We start from the raw sequence: 21,018 nt of genomic DNA, 5'->3' as shown, positions 1-21,018 counted from the left end.
GGAACCCCAACCCCTTTTAGACGGGGGGTTTAGAGGGGGTTGCTTGGTCAGAGGGTTTCCCATTTCAGATGCGGACATGGACACGGACACGGATTCAGAATTTGAGGGGGCGACACGCGACGCGACGGCGACGACGACGTTTGTCTAAACATGGAGACCCCAAAGGCAGACGGAGACCGCAGAAGTCGGCAGTCAATAGAGGTGTGGCCTCAATGGCAGCGGCGCAGTCGCCGGTTGTCGGCCAATCAGCTTGCCGAACGTCACTCTCAGAGAGTGAGAGAGAGAGCGAGCGCGAGAGTGAGAGCGAGCGAGGGAGAGCAAATATTGCGGTTAGTTTTGCGTGTGCAGTGGCAAAGCGAAAGACAACAACAGCAACAACAATGAGTACAAACAACAACAACGAAAGAAAACAAAATGAAATTGAAGGCAACTGCAAAGCGAACACGCAGGTGAAGCAGCGCAGATACAAATGTATCTCAACCATTGCTACGTTAGTTACTAGCTACAACTACAACAACAACTATAGCTCGCTTGTCTATTGATAATTGACTGCTGTTGTGAGCACTTCACTTCACTTCAAGCTCTCCATCTCTCTCACTCCAAGTAGTGCCTTCTCTTTCTCAACACTGCGCTGTCTGTCCTTCTGTGTGCGCTTATTTCTGTGTATTTACCTCGTTCAAATTTGCCATTAAACCCAGAGCAGACGTTACACACACACACTCCTCTGAGAGATACAAATGTATCTTATGCTTTTGACATTGTCAGTTGCGTGTCTTTACTTTTTGTTGTTCTTGTTGTTGCTGTTGTTGTTGTTTAACCGTCAGTTGCTTTGTTTGCCATCGCATTGCGCTGCCTGTCTTACGCCGTATCTCTCAGATACACGTTCTCAGTACTTTGTGTGCCAATCTATCGATCTTTATCTCAACTACATACTTTTTTACGATATTTCTAGTTGCAGTTACTTTACCTTCATGCTTGTCAAGCTGCCACAAAAGGTTGCAGTTGGAACTATTCTATTGTTTTTAGTTAAAATAAGCTATAAGCAGTATCTAGATATATTTAAGCATCGATTTAAAAGCGAACAATCAAATTGATTACTGAATGAGCAAATGCAAGTAAACACATTCAGATTTAAAACAATAAATTGAGGCTTAAAATGAATATTAAAGAAATCAAGTAAATTTTGTAACTTTATTTTACTAGAGTAAAGAATTTGAATTGTTTTTAATATAAAATGATACTCTATCTATTCTAATTTTGTGTAAAAGAATAATAGCATTCAAGAAGAAATAAGAACATAAAAATACTATCAGGTAAATATTGTATACATATTTTTAATTTACATTCTTTGTACATCAAAAATAACTTTGATGTTTAATTGTGAAACCATAGTTAAGGTAAAGTGTTGTAATATAAAAGAGGATATATAAATATTGAGGATTTGTTTTACTGAAGTAAGCAATTATATCTCATTTTATTACAGAAAAAATCTTAGTGCATATTCATCAGCCAAAGTAACTTGGGAATTTAATTATTAAGCTGCATAAGAGTATAAAATAAAATAAATAAAAATACATTTGCAAAATCAATTTACATCGATAAATATGGCATTTAAATGTAAAAGATTTAATTTACTAAAGATAAAGACGTTTTATATTATATTCTAAAACATTCTACACGTAAAGTCCCATAATGTATATACATACATAAAATTAATAAAATAGGAAATTAAAATGAAACAATTGGTGATGATTTTTATTTAAGAGCTTTTCGAAAACAGAAAAAAATGAAAATTATAAAAAGTGAACTTAATTTATTTAACTAAAGTAGAGTATATTTCTTTAAATTGCATAAAATATTTATATGACACAAAGAAACTTATTAAGTAACATTAAAAATAAAACAGAAGATAGCAAAAATACCTTACTAAAAAGAAGAGTTTATTTACTTAAATTATACGAACATATTCCTATTGCATTAACAAAGTAAAACTAATGAAGAAATTAAGTAAATTTTGTAGATATACATTATTTTAAAGTATATTATAAAACATTCTTCCTTCACAAAGTAACTCTCCCCGCTTAAGTCCGTAGCTTCATTATTCATTTTGATTTAATCTGTTGCACTCTTCCTGCTCCCCCGACGATCTGTAATGTATCAATATTGGCGCTTTTATGTCAAATTGATACAAACTCACAATAAATATTTAAATTCCATGTAATCCACACCCGCAAGCATCTCTCTCGACTGTCCGTTCAGTGATTTTCTCATTACGATATCAGCGTTGGATTTATTGATGCTACCCTTTTGGTCCCTGTTGATCCCCCACACACGCACACACATACATATGTGTGTATACTCTGTGTGTTTCTCACCCCCTTAGGGGACAAAGTACCTGTTGTCTTTTATAAGAATGGATTGAATGTATTGCAACTGAGCTGAGTTGCAGTTGCGACCTTATCGTTCAACTCGCATGATTAATTACCTCGCATCAGTTGAGACTGTCCCGAGACTCCTGTTGCTTGTCCCCCTTCCCCTCTCCGTTCCCTTCTCTGCTCTTCCTTAAACCAATTTCGGTTGAAACTGTGGCCAAAATATTGTCACGCTTCGAGAGTGGGCAACAAACGCTGCCGAAAATTCTCCGATTCTCCGAGGAATACTCAAAAGTCTCTTTCTCTCTCTCTGTTTGGGTCCACTTGATTGATTCCACTTGGCGGCACACTTGTTGATAAAGCGAAAGGACAACGACAAGATTTTCGTATTCAAAAATTGTTTCTCTTCTTTATTTTGAATGTCGCTTTATTGTCGCCCTCGCACTTGAAGATTACGCGGCAATTTGTATTGTCTGCTCTATCTCTATCTCTCTGTCTCTGATTTTACTTAGAATCGTTTGTTTATCTTCTAGGGAATAAATCGAAACAGAAACGAATCGATTCATTTGTTTGCATAACGCTTTTTAATTGAATTCTCTGTGGATTTAGTTGAGTTGAGGCCACACCGAAGAGAATCTTTTTTAACTTAAGCTAGATCTTTAGATAAATTGTAGCTCCATTGAATATTAACCCAAATTGCAGTCAAATGTGCATTCTATGCAAATGCCAAAGATGCAACTCGGCGCAAAGTCAACAATCAACAATCGAAATTTATGCGAATGCTAATCAAGTTAACACTAAACAAGTAAGAAAGCTACAGTCGAGTGTGCTCGACTGTGAAATACCCGCTACCCATTTTGAATAAAAGCAAAATATTACGGTAATAATCTCAAAATATTAAAAATAAATATGCATGTATTTTCGATCGGGATTTGAACTCGAGCTCCACCGACCGGGTGGTTAAAAAAAAAAAAGTTTGTACTTCGAGCTGGTTCGAACCCGGGCACCACAACATGCGCGGCTTGCACTCTACCACCTGAGCTATCGCATTGCTTAAGAACCCCTATGCATACAGATGCTAATATAGATGAGCATGTATATACGTATACGCATAAATACAATACATACATAGCAGGCGGTTTTGCTCATACAAAATATTTCTTTAATAAAATCCACAATTTTGATTTATAATTGTTGTAAATACGATAAAAAAAAAAAAAAATTTTTTTGTTCCCCGAGCGGGCTCGAACCCGAGTCCCTCGACTACCGCAACAGTAATATGCTTGCACTCTACCAATGGAGCTATCGCAGTGCCTCTTGCATACAGATACAAATATAGAGGCGAGCATGTATACGTATACGCATACATACAACACATACATAGAAAGCGTTTTTGCCCATACAAAACTATTTCTTTAATAACTTCTACAATTTTTATCTGATCGCAACCAAATTTTCAGCAATCATAAATGCTATAGTTATTATTATATATACCAAAATTCGCAATTCTAGCTTTACAATTACGCTTGTTATTCGATTTTTTTGATTTGAGGGGGCGGAAGTGGGCGTGGCAAAAATTTGAAACAAACTTGATCTGCGTGCAAACATAACAAATGCTGTCGAAAAAAAATTATAGCCGGCAGGAAATGTATGTAACAGGTAGAAGGAGGCATCTCCGACCCTATAAAGTATATATATTCTTGATCAGCGTCAACAGCCGAGACGATATAGCCATGTCCGTCTGTCCGTCTGTCCGTCTGTGTGTCTGTCCGTCCGTCCGTATGAACACCTAGATCTCAGAGACTATAAGAGATAGAGTCTCTGAGATCTAGGTGTTCATACGGACGGACGGACAGACACACAGACGGACAGACGGACAGACGGACATGGCTATATCGTCTCGGCTGTTGACGCTGATCAAGAATATATATACTTTATAGGGTCGGAGATGCCTCCTTCTACCTGTTACATACATTTCCTGCCGGCACAAAGTTATAATACCCTTCTACCCTATGGGTAGCGGGTATAAAAACTGCGATGTCTCAGTCTCGACATCGTCTGACAATTTTTAAGTGCGTATCTGTGTCGCAGCCTCAACAACAACAATAACAACAACAACAATTATTAATGATTTTGCTAAATGTTACAGAAAATAATGACAGCGACAGAGCAACAAGCAACGAGCAGCGAGCAACGGGCAGAGCCTTTTAACAATTACAAATGCACACAAAACGCTCAAAAAGTCTCGGCTGCTATTTTCAACACCTCGAAGGCCCAGCTTACGACTTACGACTTACGGGCTTTTGGGCTTACGGATTGCTGCTGCTCAGAGTGAGAGAGAGAGACAGCCCACATTCTATGCGCAATGCAATGAATGATTCGACATGTTGCAGTGGGCGGCATGCCGCTGAGGGCGTGCCCATGCCCCAGTCTCAATCGCAGTCGAAGTCGAAGTCACAGCGAGAGCAGCAGCAAACCAAACATATCAAACACCAAAACACCAAGCATCAACAGCCAAAACAACAGGCGGCCTTAGTATCTCAAATACTCTATAAATCATAGTAAATATTCGCTTGCGAATCAAAGAAATTAATTGGTTGATAAGATTGTGCAAGACAAAAAGATAACAATTAGAAATTCGCATCGATGCGGTTAGATACTCCAATAAAACTAGTTTAATAAATAAATGAATTTATGGATATCGCGTGAAATCACAACAGCATTGTTAAGGATTGCAGATAAGAAATTTAAAAACTGCAATAAAGGCTAAGAAAAGAAAGTAAACTATTTAATAAAGAATATAGATAATTGGAGAATGCGAAAATAAAGTTTTATCAATTTTTGTTGAAGCACTTTTATAGACAATCGAAGTGACATACAAAACAAATATGAGTAGTGCAATTATTTGTTATATCAAAATAAATTCAATTAGAGAGAGAGAAAATAAAGTTTCATCAATTTTTATTGAAGCACTTCTAAAAGACACACAAAATAATTATGATGACATTAAGAATAGTGCAATTATTTTTTATATGAAAAGAAATTCATTAGAGAGTGTGAAAATAAAGTTTTATCAATTTTTGTTGAAGCACTTTTATAGACAATCTAAGTGACATACAAAATAATTACAATGACATTAAGAGTAGTGCAATTATTTTTTATATGAAATCAAATTCAATTGTCGAATATCGTACTTTTCAAAATGAATTTTATAATCTACAAACAAGAGATAAATATGCAATCCATAAGAAAAAAAAGTCCAAAGCACTTAAAGCGACAACCAGAATGCGTCAAATTTGTAAATATTGACTGACAATCTGGTATAATTTTTAACCCTATAGTATATTTCGAATGTAGTACAGTATCAATATACCTAAAATAGACTTTGGTATATTTTTATTATTTTTGATGTACTTCTTTCTCACTCTATGGTATATTTATGATGTAGTACTGTATCAATACATCTGAAACAGACTTTTGTATATTTTGCAGTATTTTTATTTTTAATTTTGTAGATTTTGGTTGACTATTTGGTATATTTTCCACTCTATGGTATATATTTAATGTATCACTGTATCAATATATTTAAAATATACTTTTTTATATTTTTAGTATATTTGCGGTGTATTCGACTGTAGTTTTCTTACTTGTTTTTAAACTAGAATATTGCAGAAGAATATTGCAAATCATAAGAAATAAAAAAAAACGCATAATTAAAATATATATTTATTTTTAAATTTGAATATTGTGATTATTCGATCAATTCTAGTTCACAAGTAAAAGTAGGCTAATGAATTTATTTAATATACACATCAATAATTATTATGTCTGTTTTTCAAAAAATAAATTAGACCAATTAAAGAGTATTTACACTGCGGTGTCTCATAATAGTCTAGTTTTGACATTTAGCGCGTGCGCAATTGGAGAAAGAAAGAGTCATGATCATAGACATAGGCGATCACAGTTTTTGGTAGATCATCATCGGGGCGATCGCGTTTGCGTTTGTGTTCGCGATCGTTTGTAGGGGCCACTTCAGGTGTTGTTAGCATCGTGAACCGCAGGCGAAGACGAAGAATATCCGACACACTTACGCGCTTTTTGTTGTTGGCCATACACACACACACACACACTCTGTTACTCTCATCTCATTGAATCGCGCATCTTTAATATACATTTTGAAAACATCATTTCTATGATCGCGTTAATCACCTTCGAGCCCACTCGAATATGACACTTGAGTGGACGTGGCGGCTGGAGCTCGCAGCTCGAAGTTTGAAGCTCGAGGATGCGGGGCAAAAAACGATCAAGCAATCATTGCTTACTCAGCGGGTTTTTTTTTCTGTCTCAGTTTTTTTTTGGGTCTCTTCGCAGAGCAGCTGCTAATGATGTTGAGATAGATGCGCATTGCGCCTGCGAGACGCACAATTGAAATGAAATTAATTTTTTGTTGCTACATAATTAATTAATGCCAACTGTGTGGGCAGCCGTATGGAGAAAGCCAATGCCACCTACACCCCATCATAATCATCATCATCTCTATTTCCATCTTAAAGCAAGAGCAACACCCATCGAATGTGTGTGTTATTAATTAGATTAACAACCCCCCCATAAGGCTTTAACACGCTTGTGAAATCTCCTTGACGCGATTTCAGCCATAAAAGCAAGACACATTATAAAGACTCTGACGACGATAATTGCACTAAACAATACATTTGTATCATATAATAATAATATGATTTTTCATGTAATTAAATCATAAAACGGCTGAAACAAAAAATAATAACGAAATCGCTTTGCCAAACCCACAAAATCAAACAACAGTTGACACTGACACCAAAAAAACCAAAAAGAAAAAAAAAAACCGAAAGAAAAAAATTATTAATTCGAGAAGAACAACAATTTATGCGTTGCTCAGTTAACTAGAAATGCGAATGGGACAAAAAAATTTCCATTCCATTGTCTATCGATTTTATGGCAGGTTGGAAAACTTTATTCGTGATAAACGTGACGCGTTTCAACTCGACGCAGAACTCGTGCGAAATCAACTTCAAATTCGATTGAATTCTGAATTTAGATTAGATTCCCACGTTGATATGATAAGCTTACCAGCATTTCCTTATAAGGTGACAAAAGCATTTCATCACTCTCCTTATCACGACTGCAGTTCCGCTCTCACTCAACTCACTAAAGGGGTATCCTCAACAGTGATACCATAAAAACGACGACGATTCATTCGAAATACGACATTTTGGGTGAGCTTCTTTTATGGCTGCAAATATGGGAAATTATTTCGTTTTCTTTTGTAACAATTTTCTAACGAATTACGTTAAAAATTCTAGAATATTTCATAATATATGTATCATTGACGTTCTATACTCGTATAAATATAAATACACACTATATAAATATTATAGAATTTTATTAAAGTCAAATAATGAACTTAATAATATATTTATATACATTATATTTGGTAACTGATTTTTTTGTATATTTAATGAAATTCAATGTTGCTAAAAATTTGGCAGAATAAAAGTTAACGTAAAAATTAAAAAGTTTAAAGTTATGATATGAACTTTCATCTTTTTTTCATCGTAACTTAAATTAAACCATTTTCGGTATGAAAAATAACTGAAATAAGAATCAATAGAGAATTGAACTTTTAGAGTAAAAATGTTTCCAAAAGGTTTGTATATATTTTATAATCTGGACAAGGAAATTTACGCACAATTATGAAGTGATTGAACTTATTGCAAAGGTTTGCTTATCTATAGAGGTCGAACATAATTGCCAATAACAATTATTCCCTTGATATAAAACTACATTTGCCTATCTACAGACATCGCATAAAATTAATATGTGTAATAAAATGTAAGAAAGCTACAGTCGAGTGTGCTCGACTGCGAGATACCCGCTACCGATTTTGATTAAAAGTAAAACAGTGCGATATTAGTTTTAAAATATACCTAAGAAAAAATACTAAATAAATACCAAAAGCTAAATTTGGTATATTGACAGAGTTCTACATTGTCAATCAAAACAAATACATAAATATGCGATTTTTTCATACAAAAGTATTTCTTGAATAACTTATACAATATTTATTTGATCGAAATCGACTTTTTTTCTACAGTATTTAGAAACATTATAGCTCTATCTCTTATAGTCTCCGATATCTAGGAGTTCATACGGACGGATAGACATGGCCAAATCGTCTCGGCGTTCTCGCTGATCAAGAATATACTTGTATATACTTCATAGGGTCGAAGATGCCCAGTTCTTTTTGTTTATTTATTAAAAAGGTTTGTTTATCTGAAATCGAATTCAATTATTATTGGTAATAAAAATGATTCCACTGATTTATATTATATTAGAATTGATATTTTTCGAAGATTAGATTACCATTCAAAAACTGTGGGAGTTTTTTATTGAATTTATTTAATGGAAATTTACATAATAATAAAAGTGTTAAAAAGGTTTGCTTATCTAAATAAATCGAATAGTTTTTCCATTATTTATTCTTGAATTTTCTATATTTTGCTTGCCAAAAATGAATTTAGCTAAGCACCAATAAGTTTTTGACTCGTTCAACATTAGAATTCCCCTATGGACGAATGATCTCAGTTGGCCAAAATGAAGCTTCTATGATTGATGGAATACTATTAGGATGATCCGTCAGATTATGCTCAATTAACTTGGGTCAGATGTTAAAGCTCTGAGTTCTGAGATATGTGAAGAATCAGTGCTTGACTAAACAAATGGAATTCGAAGACATTTGAAAGCAACAAATGAGCATTAAGGGTGCCTCCTCCAAAAGATAAGGATATCAGTTGCAGTAATTGGCTGCGCGGCTGCTCGAAATAGTTGAAAATATTTTATTAACGATAAGCAGCAGCTCAAAATGTCAGCGGAGCGAAACGGGCCACCAACAAGCTTCAATTAAATGCCAGGCCAGGGGTCAGCAAAGATATGTGAGGTGGGGAGAATTGTCATAGATGGTGCCGCTTGGTGGCGTAGGCGACCTCGTCAACTTCATCGGGGGCAGCTACTGTACAGCTTCCCTCCGAGCGTATCCAAAGGCGAGTGCCGCGCAATCTTGTCGCCTTCGTCTGGAGCTCAACTTAATGAGCTTATCCATCATCGGATCCAAGTCAAGCTGCGGCTGAGATTCAAACTGAGACAGCGACTGAGACGGAGACAGAGAGACTCTCATCTGTCACAGGGCTAATAGGTTTCATTAGTCATCGCAATCGTTTGGTCAGAGTCAGTCTCTGCTCTCGATGTCTCTCTGCTCTTTATCAGCTGCTTCTGTTGCTCTTTTCTTTCTGGTCATTTCTCATAAAGAATTCCAAGTTCCGAGCTCGGTTTTTTTTGGCTTTACAGTTTGCGTGTCGACAGCAATTTTCACCTTAATTATTTTTGGGGTTTCTCGCCAGCCAGCCAGCCAAAGTTATTGTTGTGTCCAGCACGCGCTAATGTTTAATATCCGCCGCCATGGCGGACACGCTGTCAGACAGTTATGCAAATTTCCAGCATTACTTGTGTATTCAGGGAAGACCGCAGCGTGTCCTCGTAAATTATTAAAGCCACACACACACTGAGTATGTGTTCCGTGTGTGTGTGTTTATTCATTTGGGCCAACGTCCTTTCATGTCCTGACTTTGTGTTTTTTTGTTGCCTGCCGCAGATTAGGCACAACTGTCGAGGGTTGAGGGAGTAGAGGAGTGAGAGCTCTTCGCGGTCTATGTTTGTCATCAATATTGGCGCCATTGTTCGTGTGTTGTTTTTGTTGTCTTGTTGGCTTTGGTGCCAACTAGCAACTCGTCCAGAAGTCAGACTCGACTCGAGTCCATGGCTGAATTACTGTGCGACCTGCGCTGCCATAAAATGTTCAATTAGTTAATGAAAATTTTTCCAATTGGATAGCAACATTGACTTCAACTAACGACCAACCAACGTTGGGGGAGTTCAAACCGAGTGAGTGCAATAAAGGGTGGAGAAGAGAGGGGAAAGAGGAAGGTAGAAGGCAACGCGTTGGTGTCGCTTCAAAATGTCCGTAGGTTGAATTTATGCATGTGATTTATGCTCGACAGCGATTGCCAATTACAATATCATTTCTCTTCTCTCGCCTGTCGTTTGTGTGTCTCCTTCCTTGGCTTTACCTCACCGTTTATTCATTCCATTTCGTATGCTTCGCTTTACTCCACACACTCACACACACACACATGAATGTGCGTGTGTGAAGTGCCATTAAGAAATGTGTCAAAACAGTTGAAGAATTATATAATTTTGTACAAGGCACGAGTGTGGAGGCCACAAGGATACGGCAGGTAGAAACGAACTTCATTCATTTATTTACACACACATCAACACACAAAGGAGAAAGAATTTCGAGTTACATTTCGCAGAAGAATTTGAATATTCTTCAGAGTTTGAGGTATGTTGGAATGCAGTCAAGTAGCTGGAGGAATCACTCCACTAATGAAATGCTTTCTGCTTCACTTAACATAAAATATATTTTATTTGAATTCATTTTAATTTGTAGATATTTCATAAATTTATTTATTATATTAAAAAAAGAAATTTAGTTGAAAGATTTGTTAGTCTAGCTCTATAATTTTGATATTTTTGTATAAAAAGAAATTTCGAGATATACGGTCCAGATAGTAGTCATAGCTTAGCTAACGAAATTCTAAAAAATTCTTTGAAAATAGGCTTAACTATGTAACTTAAAAATAAAAGTAGTTTTAAATGATGTTGTCCTTTAGGTCTTCCAATGAAAGTCGTCGTATAATTTTTTCCTCAATTTTCTGCTTAATTTTTCTGACCAAATTTATAAAGCTATACATCTATAAAGCTAGGGGCTAACATATCATTTTGTTAGCATAAATCTAGTTCAATAACAATAAAAGGACATGTAAGAAAGAGTTAGTCGAGTCTACTCGACTGTGAGATACCCGATACCCATTGTGAATAAAAGCAAAATAGTGCGGTATTCATTTTAAAATAAATTAAATCAATGTACCATAAAAATACTTAAAATATACCAAGTTTTATATTTGGTATATTGATATGCTACATGCACACACAAAATAGCGGGTATAAAATGAAATTTTGTTTTTGGAATATTTTTAATTTAGTTAATATATTATTTCAATATATTTTATATATTTACTTTATTCTATTCCAATTTTTGTTGATTAATTATGTTAATTATTATTTGACTCCTTATCTGCAATGTTATTAATTTATGAATTTATTCTATTCTAATTTTTGTTTATTCCAACTGCAGTTTTCTTCTTGGCTCTGATGACATGATTTGCTTACTCGAATTCTATCGTGTTTATCTCTCAAAACAGAGACCATTACATATTTATTTGATATCTCCAAAATGATCAGCATATATTAACTTTTCCGCAAACAACAGTAATCTGAGCTTATATCCATATACAGATATTCATGCGAATTTGCAGACTTCTTCTTCGCTCGTTCTATTATCAAAGCAATTGCATTGCATTCTTTGGCCAAATCACGCGAATTGGAGCGGAACACTTTGAAGGTAGGCAGCTAACTTCCCCGTCAGCTCCAATGATGCTAGAAAGTCAACAGCATTTTTTTGTTTTTTTTTGTGTGTGTTTTCCTTTCTCAGTCAACAGAAATTAAAGCCAAGTTACAAAAACAACAGAACAACAGTACAACACAGAAAGCGAGCCAACGATGAGGAAAAACCGACGCATGACACAAATTCACAAAAGGTGGAAAAACAAAAACGCAAAGCGACAAAATTTGAACATGGAAATGAAATCGAATGAAGGGAAATGAGGGAAAATGAGAACGTGCGCGTATGGGAGCAAAAACAACAACAACAACTCAGTGGCTGCTTGGTCGAGCATGGCGCATCAATAGGAGAGGGGAAAGGGAATAGTTAGGGTCAGCAGAGGACAGCGGGCGATAGTTTTACGCATTTCTGTTTACCAAGTAAGCCATGCGCCAAAGAATGAATTGGAGAATGGAAAATAGAGAAGGGAAAAGGGGGAAGAATGAAAAAGCAAAGCAGAGTGCAAAGTGCGGGAGTTTCCTGTGCGCTATGTGGAGCTAATGAAGCCTGAAATCGATTTGTGGAACGAGTTAGCTTTGTATTTTTGCTACACACTCGCTCATACAATGCTAGCAGTCAAGTGAGGCAATGAATTAGAACGCAACGAGTGCAGCCATGAATGTTATCTATCTGCCACAACAACAACAACAACAACAACAACACTCTGCCACCCACACAACACGCAACAGGCATCGCAGGAATGCCATTGAAGCTGCAGCTTCAACTCCGTCTTCAACTCCAACTCCGAGTCCAACTTCAGCAGCTGTTGCCATCTGGAAATCCTAAAATTTACTGCATGTTGCCCTCCTTTTAGTGATTCCCCCTTTCCTCTCCAACCACGCTTTGACTCTTTTTATTGTAAATTTACGATCGCTGCGTTTATTTGTTTCTCTCTCTTTCTGCTGCTGCCTTTTATTTGTGCTCAGGTGCCTCAGATGTCGTCGTCGTCGTCTTGCTCTCCTCACCTCTACTCCATATGAAACCAGACTCTGCCTGGAGGCTCAGCAAGGTGTCAAGTGTTTTGTGTTATCTTCTGCGGTTAGCTTCTTGCTTTCTTTTTAGACCAAGGAGAAGACAAGAGCGACAAGTATCGACGATGAGACCGCCGCTGTGTCTGTTTCTCAAATTGCGTCAAAAATTATCGCCATTAAATGTAGATGAGCGTTTTGTTGTTAAGTTATTGGCTCATAAATAACCTTAGGCTCTCTGCTCTGCACCTCTTTTCCTCTTTTCTACTCTATTTGCATTTCCTTCTTCAGATTCAGGTTCAGAGTCAGAGTCAGAGAGTCTGTGGCTTCGACTGCAGCTGAACTTCATTCATAAAATTCCTGTGATTTACGACTGAAATGCCGATGCCAAATTAAATCTACGAAGAAATTGAGCTTGCGGTCAACACAACACAGCCATTGCCATGTAAACTGTAAATTTATTTGCTTGGCTTAAAGATTGTGTAACACCGCAACGAAGAATGCAAGAGGAATAAGAGTTTTATTTTAGTATCTGACTGACTACCATATATAGTATATTATAATACAATTATTTATCCACATGATTACATTAAAATGTATAATAATGTTATTTATTATTAATTTGTATTAATAATTATTCATCCGCTTTAAAAATTACTTATTTCAAAAAGCCCGCATTCACAAAGCAATCAGCTTTTATTCGCAATCACACGCGCAGTTGTTGTCAAGCCAAAGCTGCTTGCCATGACAGCGCCATCTATAGTACAGCAGCTGTAATATGCACGCCAAGTTTCGTTTTAAGCAAACTTGGCACGCACACCTTGACCAAAAGGTGGCGCTGCATTAGTTTCGAAATAATAATAAGAGGTGGCGCTAATAAACGAAAAATTTTAAATCGCAACACGTTCACTTCAGTTGAATATTTAAATTACCTGCGTGCCACCTGCTCGCCCATGTACACCACTTGCGTGTCGTCCATGCTGCCAATGGCAGCCTCAAGCTCCGTTCTGTTTAAATTAAACTCCGACAACTTTTCAGCGCAGCTTCTGCTGCCTCTGATTGACTTCCAGCTGCAGGGAATGCTGGGAAAACTCTTCGGCAAACCAATAGACTCCGCGTAAAGCAGAACGGCACGATTGTGACTGCAGCTGTCTGCAAGAAGCAGAGCCTAAAGCATAAGAAATACAAATGAAGCAGCACTTACAAGCCTCCAGCAACAGTTTGCTGGCCGTCAATAGATCGACTTCCTCGCAACCCGGTTGCGGAGTATGCCCAAAGTTGGGATAAAAGTCAACGTGGCCACGCGGTGTCAGATCCCCAAAGACCGGATAATCGGTGTGTATGACATCCACAAAGCGCGCTGCACTCGACTGCAGACTGTCATCCGAATGCGAAGTGAACAAAGGCAGCGCCGGATCCAAACCAGTGATGCGCCCCAACGAGCCATTAAAGTGCTGTCCAATGCAGCCGGCAATGTGTGCGCCCAAGCTGTGACCGAGAATGTGAACTTGATCCAACGGCACGCTGTGCTTGGCCAGAAACTGCTGAAGCTGCTTGGCCAGCACCGAGGCAACCTTCGAAACAGCTCGCCTTGAGCTGGGATAATCCAAGTTGGCAGCTGGCGACCAGTCGGCAACCAAAACATGCGCATATCCTTGAGCTGTGTAGGCTAAGAAATTGATGAGGAAGACTCCCGTTTGCTGCTCTTTTCTCTCCACTTCTTCACTTACCATTTATCAGCGGCATAATCGAACTGTGACTACGCGAGGCTAGAAATCCGTGCACAATCAGCTGCAGTGACTCGCCGCTCTTCAGCTGCTCCACTTGCTGCAGCAGCTGCTCCGATGCATCCTGCTGATAATAGATGCTGCTCTGACCCACTAAGGAGTCCAGGCTTAAAGCTTGTAGAGTCCAGAGTTGGCACAGAAAAGGCAGCCAGCAGTAAAACATTTTAGCCATGTTTGCCAGAATCGAATAAACTAAGCTGCACTTGAAGCAATCAGTTTAAATAGTTAAAGTTCGAGCTGGAAGATTGCATGATGTTCTATGAATCGTTACCTTAATGGCAACCATTAGAAGACTGACGCATTTGTACAACGATACACGACATGCAGCGCCACTTTATTAACGTCTAGAAGAGTATTAGGTAATTTTCCATAAATATTACAGTGCTGGGGGAAAAGTAGTAGAAAAGTTACTTAACGCTACAGTTTTTCTCTCAAAAAATGCAAAGCTCACGCTTCTTTTGGGGTTAGCAAATTTCTGTTTTTGAGGTTTACACGATACAAGTACACATATGTTATTCCCTGACTGATGGCAGTTGGCAGCCGACGTCGACGTCGACGCCGACGCAGGCAGCTCTAACGTCTGGCCTCGTCCTGGCCCACGGGGCGTATGAGCAATTTGACACGACGCAGCGACGTCTCTTTGCCCTGGAACGTGTCCCAAAAGATGCCCGTCTCGCCGGCTTCATTAGGATTCTGTTGGTGATAGATGCCAAACAGATTGCTGGTGGCGCAGGAGTTAAACCAACCTGCGGCCTTGTGACGCTGAGCACAACTGCATTCGAGGCAATTATCGTTGTCGCTGTCGAAGGTGCTAAACTTCGCACCTGCCTGATAAGAGAGTGAATCACCAGCTGAAGGTTGCAGCTCCGTTATGAACTGACCCAGCAACTGCAGCGAGTACAATTCGCGCTCGCCGCTGATGGCGAAGGCATCGTAGCCAGCGTGGGCAACATTGCCATCGAAATCCTCCAGCTCAATGCGCAGCTCGTGCAGCACCGAAGAAGTCAACGCATGCAGTTTGTCCAGACCTATGAAGAAGTCGCCAGCCAGATTGCCAAAGCCTTCTTTGTAATCCAGCCAACCGCGTTGGAAGCTCACGTCATCAGAGGAGCGATTGAGGATCACAGTCCAGCCTTCGTTGTCGCAGGGAACGTAGAAGGGTTCGCTCTCGGGCGTCAGCTGCAGCTTGATGATGCCCTTGACTGCCAGATCCCATTGCAAACAGCTCGTTGCAGTCTCATCGGCTGAAGGCAACACAGCTGATGTCTGTGGCAAGCGCGCGTTTTGCCCCTTGCCACGATGTATCAAGCGACGCTTGATGTTGCTGAAAACAAAAATTATATTTGTTTAACGTGTTTAATAATTTAGTTTTGTGGTGTTTAAGTTTCTTATTTTATTCTACAATTCATTTATTTATTTTGCAAGTTATTGAATTTATTATTATTAAAAATATCAACTTGGCACAAAGTCAAGTTTATATTTATGATGAAATTTTAATGTTAAGATTCGTAAACTTATTGTTAGTCTCAAAATCTAGAGAAGATTCAATAAATAAAAGCAAAGTCCAGAAAAAAAAAAATATTTATGAGTGCTGATAGTAAATGATTCAGTCAGTTAAAGAGCAAAGAGTTTATTTATATTGTATTCATTAACTATCAATACTTAACTCATATTCTAAATGCTATAAATGTAAATGCAATTTATATACAACATAGTTATGTTTACTTTATTATGCAATAAGGCAAGGTTTTTTAAATTCCCCTCTCGTAACTACTTATATAAAATCACTCTTTCAATGACATGCCTTTACTACTTTACTAAAACTCTTGTTGATTTGAACTTATGTTCGTATTCTCCTTCAAATGAATTGATCATCAAAACTCTGATTGTTAGTGTGGCACGACTTATCGAATATCTTAAGATTCACTACACTAAAATGTTGCAATTATTACACAACAAAAAGGGTTTATCGTAAACCAACAGTAAACTGGAATATTGATTTAGAAATTTAATAAACTAAAATTAAAGAAAAGTTCGAAGTGATAAGCCATAATACAATAAATAGTAAAACTTTTTTTTAGCGACCACCTCCATTAGATATGGGGAAATTCCTCTTTTCCTATGACAATCATTCTTTGAAAGTCTTTTGCGGCAAATTCAAATTAAATTTTAATTAAAAGTAAATAATCAAATGTATTTCTTATATTAACAAATTGATATGCAACTAGTTAAAATTGATGAGTGTTCTATCTAATATTTCCATCTTATGAGACTATTTCTATATAGTTGCATTTCGAATAAGGTATGGTTAATGATAGTATTATAATAAGACGGACAAAAAATGACTCAACCAAAAGGGTTTTTACTGTAGAGGAAATTACTGTAAACCTACTCACTGCGTTCTCAACTCGTCATTCAGTACTACCAAGTTTTAATGAAGTTACCCCAAATTAAAACAATTATGAATTACTAAAAAATAAATACTTTAAGCAGTTAAAACTAAATTTTGTCTCGAAGTTGCGTTTCTAATAGTATTTGTTCAATTTAAATGCGTAAGTTGTGAGCACTGCTATTTCAAAGTTCACATCTGCATCTTATAGAGATTTATCTTACAAAGATTAAGTTAATCGCTGTGAATATTCATGAAGTGAATTGTAACTTAGACTCACTTGGTATCCTTGATCAATCTGTTGACTCCCATACGTGTGTCCTGCACATTGTAAGCCAAGGAAACCAAGAATGTGGCCAAGGCATCGAGGCGACTATTCACATCGAGATCAGTGATGTTGAATTTCATGGCAGGTCCCACAGACTGATTGCTGAAAATGTCGGCTACATTTTGTTGAACTGCGCGCGCAGTTCCCAGTGGCAATTGTTGTTGCTGTTGATGTTGATATTGCTGTGGCGTTTCTCGCGGGTGACGAGACAAATCTGTGCATAGAAGAAATTGCTGCATTTAGTGTTGAATTCTTTTAAAGTGTTATTTTGATTGCAAAAAAAAAGACAGCGAGTTAAAGCAAACAACATCAATTACATCATGCGAATAAATATGCGAGACAACAACATCGAGTACTTAATTCTGTCTTCGCTTTTTTACCCGTCAACTTTGCACGATTCTTTTGCTTTTGCCTCAACTGTCTTGCCACACGTGATCCCAAGTACGAATCCGTTTCACCTTTCAGCTCATCGAGTGTGTGGCGCGTCAATCGCTGGATGTGTTCGAAGCTGTCCAATCGCTGCTGGAAGTTCAGCTGCTGCACCTTCAACGATTCCATACGTCCCGTGTTCGCCTCCACCATCTGATCGAGTCTAACAAAAAGTAAGCACAAAAGAATTGTATAAACACAATGGACATCTTTCGGGTAATTACTAATGTTTTTTTGTCAAACGTTTTGTCAATTGTTATTTGAGGAATTCAAGTGGAATCTCAGCGAGAGAATGTCATGGCTAAAATAAACTTTAAAGAGTGTCGCAAGCTGCAGCTGTTGAAAAATGATTTAGACTCCAGGGAAATAATTGGTGAAGTATTGATTAAGATAAATTGTGTATATCATAAATGAATAGTTTGTAGTACTTAAAATTTAATAGATGGAATATTAGTTGGATAAGTTTGAGGAACTCAGCTGCTCCTTATGCTCTATACTTGGTTGACTCTTCAATTTAATTCTAACTCACAAACAAATAAATAAACAATATAAAATATTATTCCTTAAATCATTTTCTTGAATAACTATAATGAATACACAATTCAAATTAAATAAAATATTTCTATAAAACTCTTTTGCGGCAAATTCAAATTAAATTTTTAATTATATGGATAGGGGAACGATTAATCTAGATTATAGATTAATTCAAATTTTAGTACACAATAATCTTAAATATGTTATGTACAATTTGTTAGTCACTAAAATTCAGTGCAAAAAATTAAGTAAATTCTAAAATTTTATTTTGGTTAGAACGATAGGTTCTTTTCTTTAATATATTTATTTAAAAAGAATAATTGGTAATTAAATTGAAAATCTAAAGAACCAAATAAAACTATTCATTTAAATTTCAAGGAATCGAAATTTTAATTATCTCAACTTTTAAATTAAACTCAAGCTTTAAACTCAATTTTCATTTCCTTATCAATTTATCTTTAATCTTTATCAAAAGTAAGTAAACAAATGCCTCACTTATGCCAAGAAATGGCACTGCAACATATCAAAATGAATAGCTCTTTGATCTCATTAAATTCATTCAAGTCATCTGGTTTGACTTTTCGTATACATTATTTACAATTCAACAGGGTTAGCGACAGCAGTTTTCTATTTCAAATTTCCAAGCTGCACATTGATTCAAACCCATTTGAAACATTCGTTATTAATTAAAGCAATAGTAAACACATATTCAAGATCAATTTAAGAATCATTTCAGCTGCAACCACTTTAAGGCCGTGAAATGCGAAGGCTGGAAAATATTTGCAGCCCCAGAAGCGAAGAATAAGATTCGCGTAAAATGAAGTGATATCATCGCATTAACTTAGGAAGATGTTGACCTCTTTCAATATACCATAAAAAATGACTCAATGTATGCATATAAAATTATGACATTTTATAAAAAAGATTTTCTACGTCAATTGGCATATCATTGAATACCCATTAAAATCGCGAGTCGTAAATGTGCGAAGAGTATTTCAGCTACCAAACAGTGTTTATTTCACAATCATTATGCGAATCATTAATTATACTTGTATTCTATACTCTATGTATATATGCTCTCAACCTGTTTGAAGATTGTTTAAACTTTGCCTATACACAAGTGAAATAAATTGGCAAATAAATTTTGCAGAATTGTTCTCCATAAAACGAAAGCAGCTATGCGATCTACATATATACTCGACCCACAAAAAAAGAAATAAGGTGTGCAGCATTTGTTTGCCAAAAAAGTAAATAATGTGAATAAATAAAGATACAGACAGGTGCCATAATTTAGCGCAAAGAGATGCTGCGTGTGTGTATCTTGTAGATACTTTTGTTATACACGCCACCTAATGAGGCATTGCCTGCCGTATAATTGGACTTGCCCGTTGCGCATCTTCACGTAATCAATTGGCATTGTAATCGCCAAACACAAACAGAAAACAAAAGCTTAGCCTAAAGATATCTCTTTGCTCTTTTAGTTGTAGTTTGTTTTACCGGTTTTCCAAAATACTTTTAGCTGCTGTACGTGCAAAACCTGTTCGTCATGGGCAAAAGTTCCATTATGCCTTCTGATCTCAACTGATCTGGCGTCACCTTGCCCAAAAACCAAAAAAAAAAAAACCACACAGACAAAACAAAGCGTCTGTCTTCAACTCACTTCTTATCGATGACTTCCAGACGATGGCGTTGGTCCTCATCCAGGGTCGCCAAGATGCCGACGCGATCGTGTAAACTCGTCATCAGCTCCTTGATCTCGTTATGCAGCTGAGGGCTGATCGTTGGGGCAGACGCCGATCGTCCACTCTCTGCTGTGTTGTACTGCACACAAGAAAGAGACAAGCAATTAAACACACACGCAACTAAATAACAGACAGTCCATAAATAGAAACCGCATTCAGCACATTTCATTTCGATATTTGCATAATTCACTTAACGTATACTTAACGCACTCGTTGACTTCCGCGCGTATAAAATCTCCATGGTGGCGGTGTCGTTGAATGGTCTGCTGCTGTAGAATCTTTATCCGGAGTTAAAGCCCAAACACCCAACTGATTCACACAGATCAAGGCGCAAATAAATGCGCCCAAAACACGCACTGAAGCTGCCCCCATACTCGATACTCAATACTCAATACTCGATTCTCGATTGATTGCGAATTCTTAGAACGATCTTTGCCGTTCGACCGTTCGACGCGACTTCCACCAAGCGACTGAGGTATCGATCTTTGCCGCCAACTGAGATTAGCGAATGAGCAACAACCAAAGAGCGACGGAATCTTTCTCACTCTCTCTCTCTTTCTCTCGCAGTCTTTTGTGCTGTTTGGGTTTGCCTCTTTTATTTAGTTTTTGTTTACATGGCACGTTTCCTTGTCAATGAGAAAAAATTCCCCGGGCTTTGGCCAACGATGTCAATCACTCACGACACGGTTTAAGATGATAAGGGAGCTCGTGTATGAATCATTTTAGATGCATATAATTAAACATAATCAACGAAATGTTTAGTAAATAATTACACACCAAATAATTATAGAAATTTATAGCCACAAAACAAACTAAATTCCATGTTTATTTACTTAATTATCACTAGCTTCTAAACGCATGATTTCATCTTAAA

The 21,018-nt window shown here is 37.1% G+C and overlaps 2 protein-coding genes across 6 annotated transcripts; both read right to left on the bottom strand.

Moving 5' to 3' along the window:
* Positions 1-2,057: 2,057 nt before the first annotated feature.
* On the bottom strand, positions 2,058-15,092 carry LOC117570699 (lipase member H). 4 transcript variants are annotated; one of them, XM_034252502.2, is made up of 5 exons: positions 14,994-15,092; positions 14,666-14,919; positions 14,140-14,604; positions 13,868-14,087; positions 13,494-13,808 (listed from the first exon to the last, which is right to left on the bottom strand). In XM_034252502.2, the coding sequence occupies exons 2-5, from the start codon at positions 14,892-14,894 to the stop codon at positions 13,733-13,735; spliced, it is 990 nt and encodes a 329-aa protein (XP_034108393.1). In that variant the 5' UTR covers positions 14,895-14,919; positions 14,994-15,092; the 3' UTR covers positions 13,494-13,732. The 4 variants fall into 4 exon arrangements, 2 of the variants coding, with proteins under 2 accessions (XP_051859790.1, XP_034108393.1); XM_052003830.1 differs by lacking the exons at positions 13,494-13,808; positions 14,994-15,092 and adding an exon at positions 2,058-2,147 and having other exon boundaries at positions 14,666-14,927; XR_007954738.1 differs by lacking the exons at positions 13,494-13,808; positions 14,994-15,092 and adding an exon at positions 2,129-2,147 and having other exon boundaries at positions 13,868-14,083; positions 14,666-14,927.
* LOC117570697 (angiopoietin-4) lies at positions 15,024-20,623 on the bottom strand. Of its 2 annotated transcripts, none has more exons than XM_034252500.2 (5): positions 20,355-20,623; positions 20,063-20,223; positions 17,820-18,031; positions 17,392-17,653; positions 15,024-16,046 (listed from the first exon to the last, which is right to left on the bottom strand). In XM_034252500.2, the coding sequence occupies exons 1-5, from the start codon at positions 20,514-20,516 to the stop codon at positions 15,296-15,298; spliced, it is 1,548 nt and encodes a 515-aa protein (XP_034108391.1). In that variant the 5' UTR covers positions 20,517-20,623; the 3' UTR covers positions 15,024-15,295. The 2 variants fall into 2 exon arrangements, with proteins under 2 accessions (XP_034108391.1, XP_034108392.1); XM_034252501.2 differs by having other exon boundaries at positions 17,898-18,031; positions 20,355-20,622.
* Positions 20,624-21,018: the final 395 nt, after the last annotated feature.

Source organism: Drosophila albomicans, chromosome 3, assembly GCF_009650485.2.
Source record: "Drosophila albomicans strain 15112-1751.03 chromosome 3, ASM965048v2, whole genome shotgun sequence".
Classification (NCBI taxonomy): Eukaryota; Metazoa; Arthropoda; class Insecta; order Diptera; family Drosophilidae; genus Drosophila; species Drosophila albomicans.
This window is presented reverse-complemented; position numbering and strand designations above follow the sequence as displayed.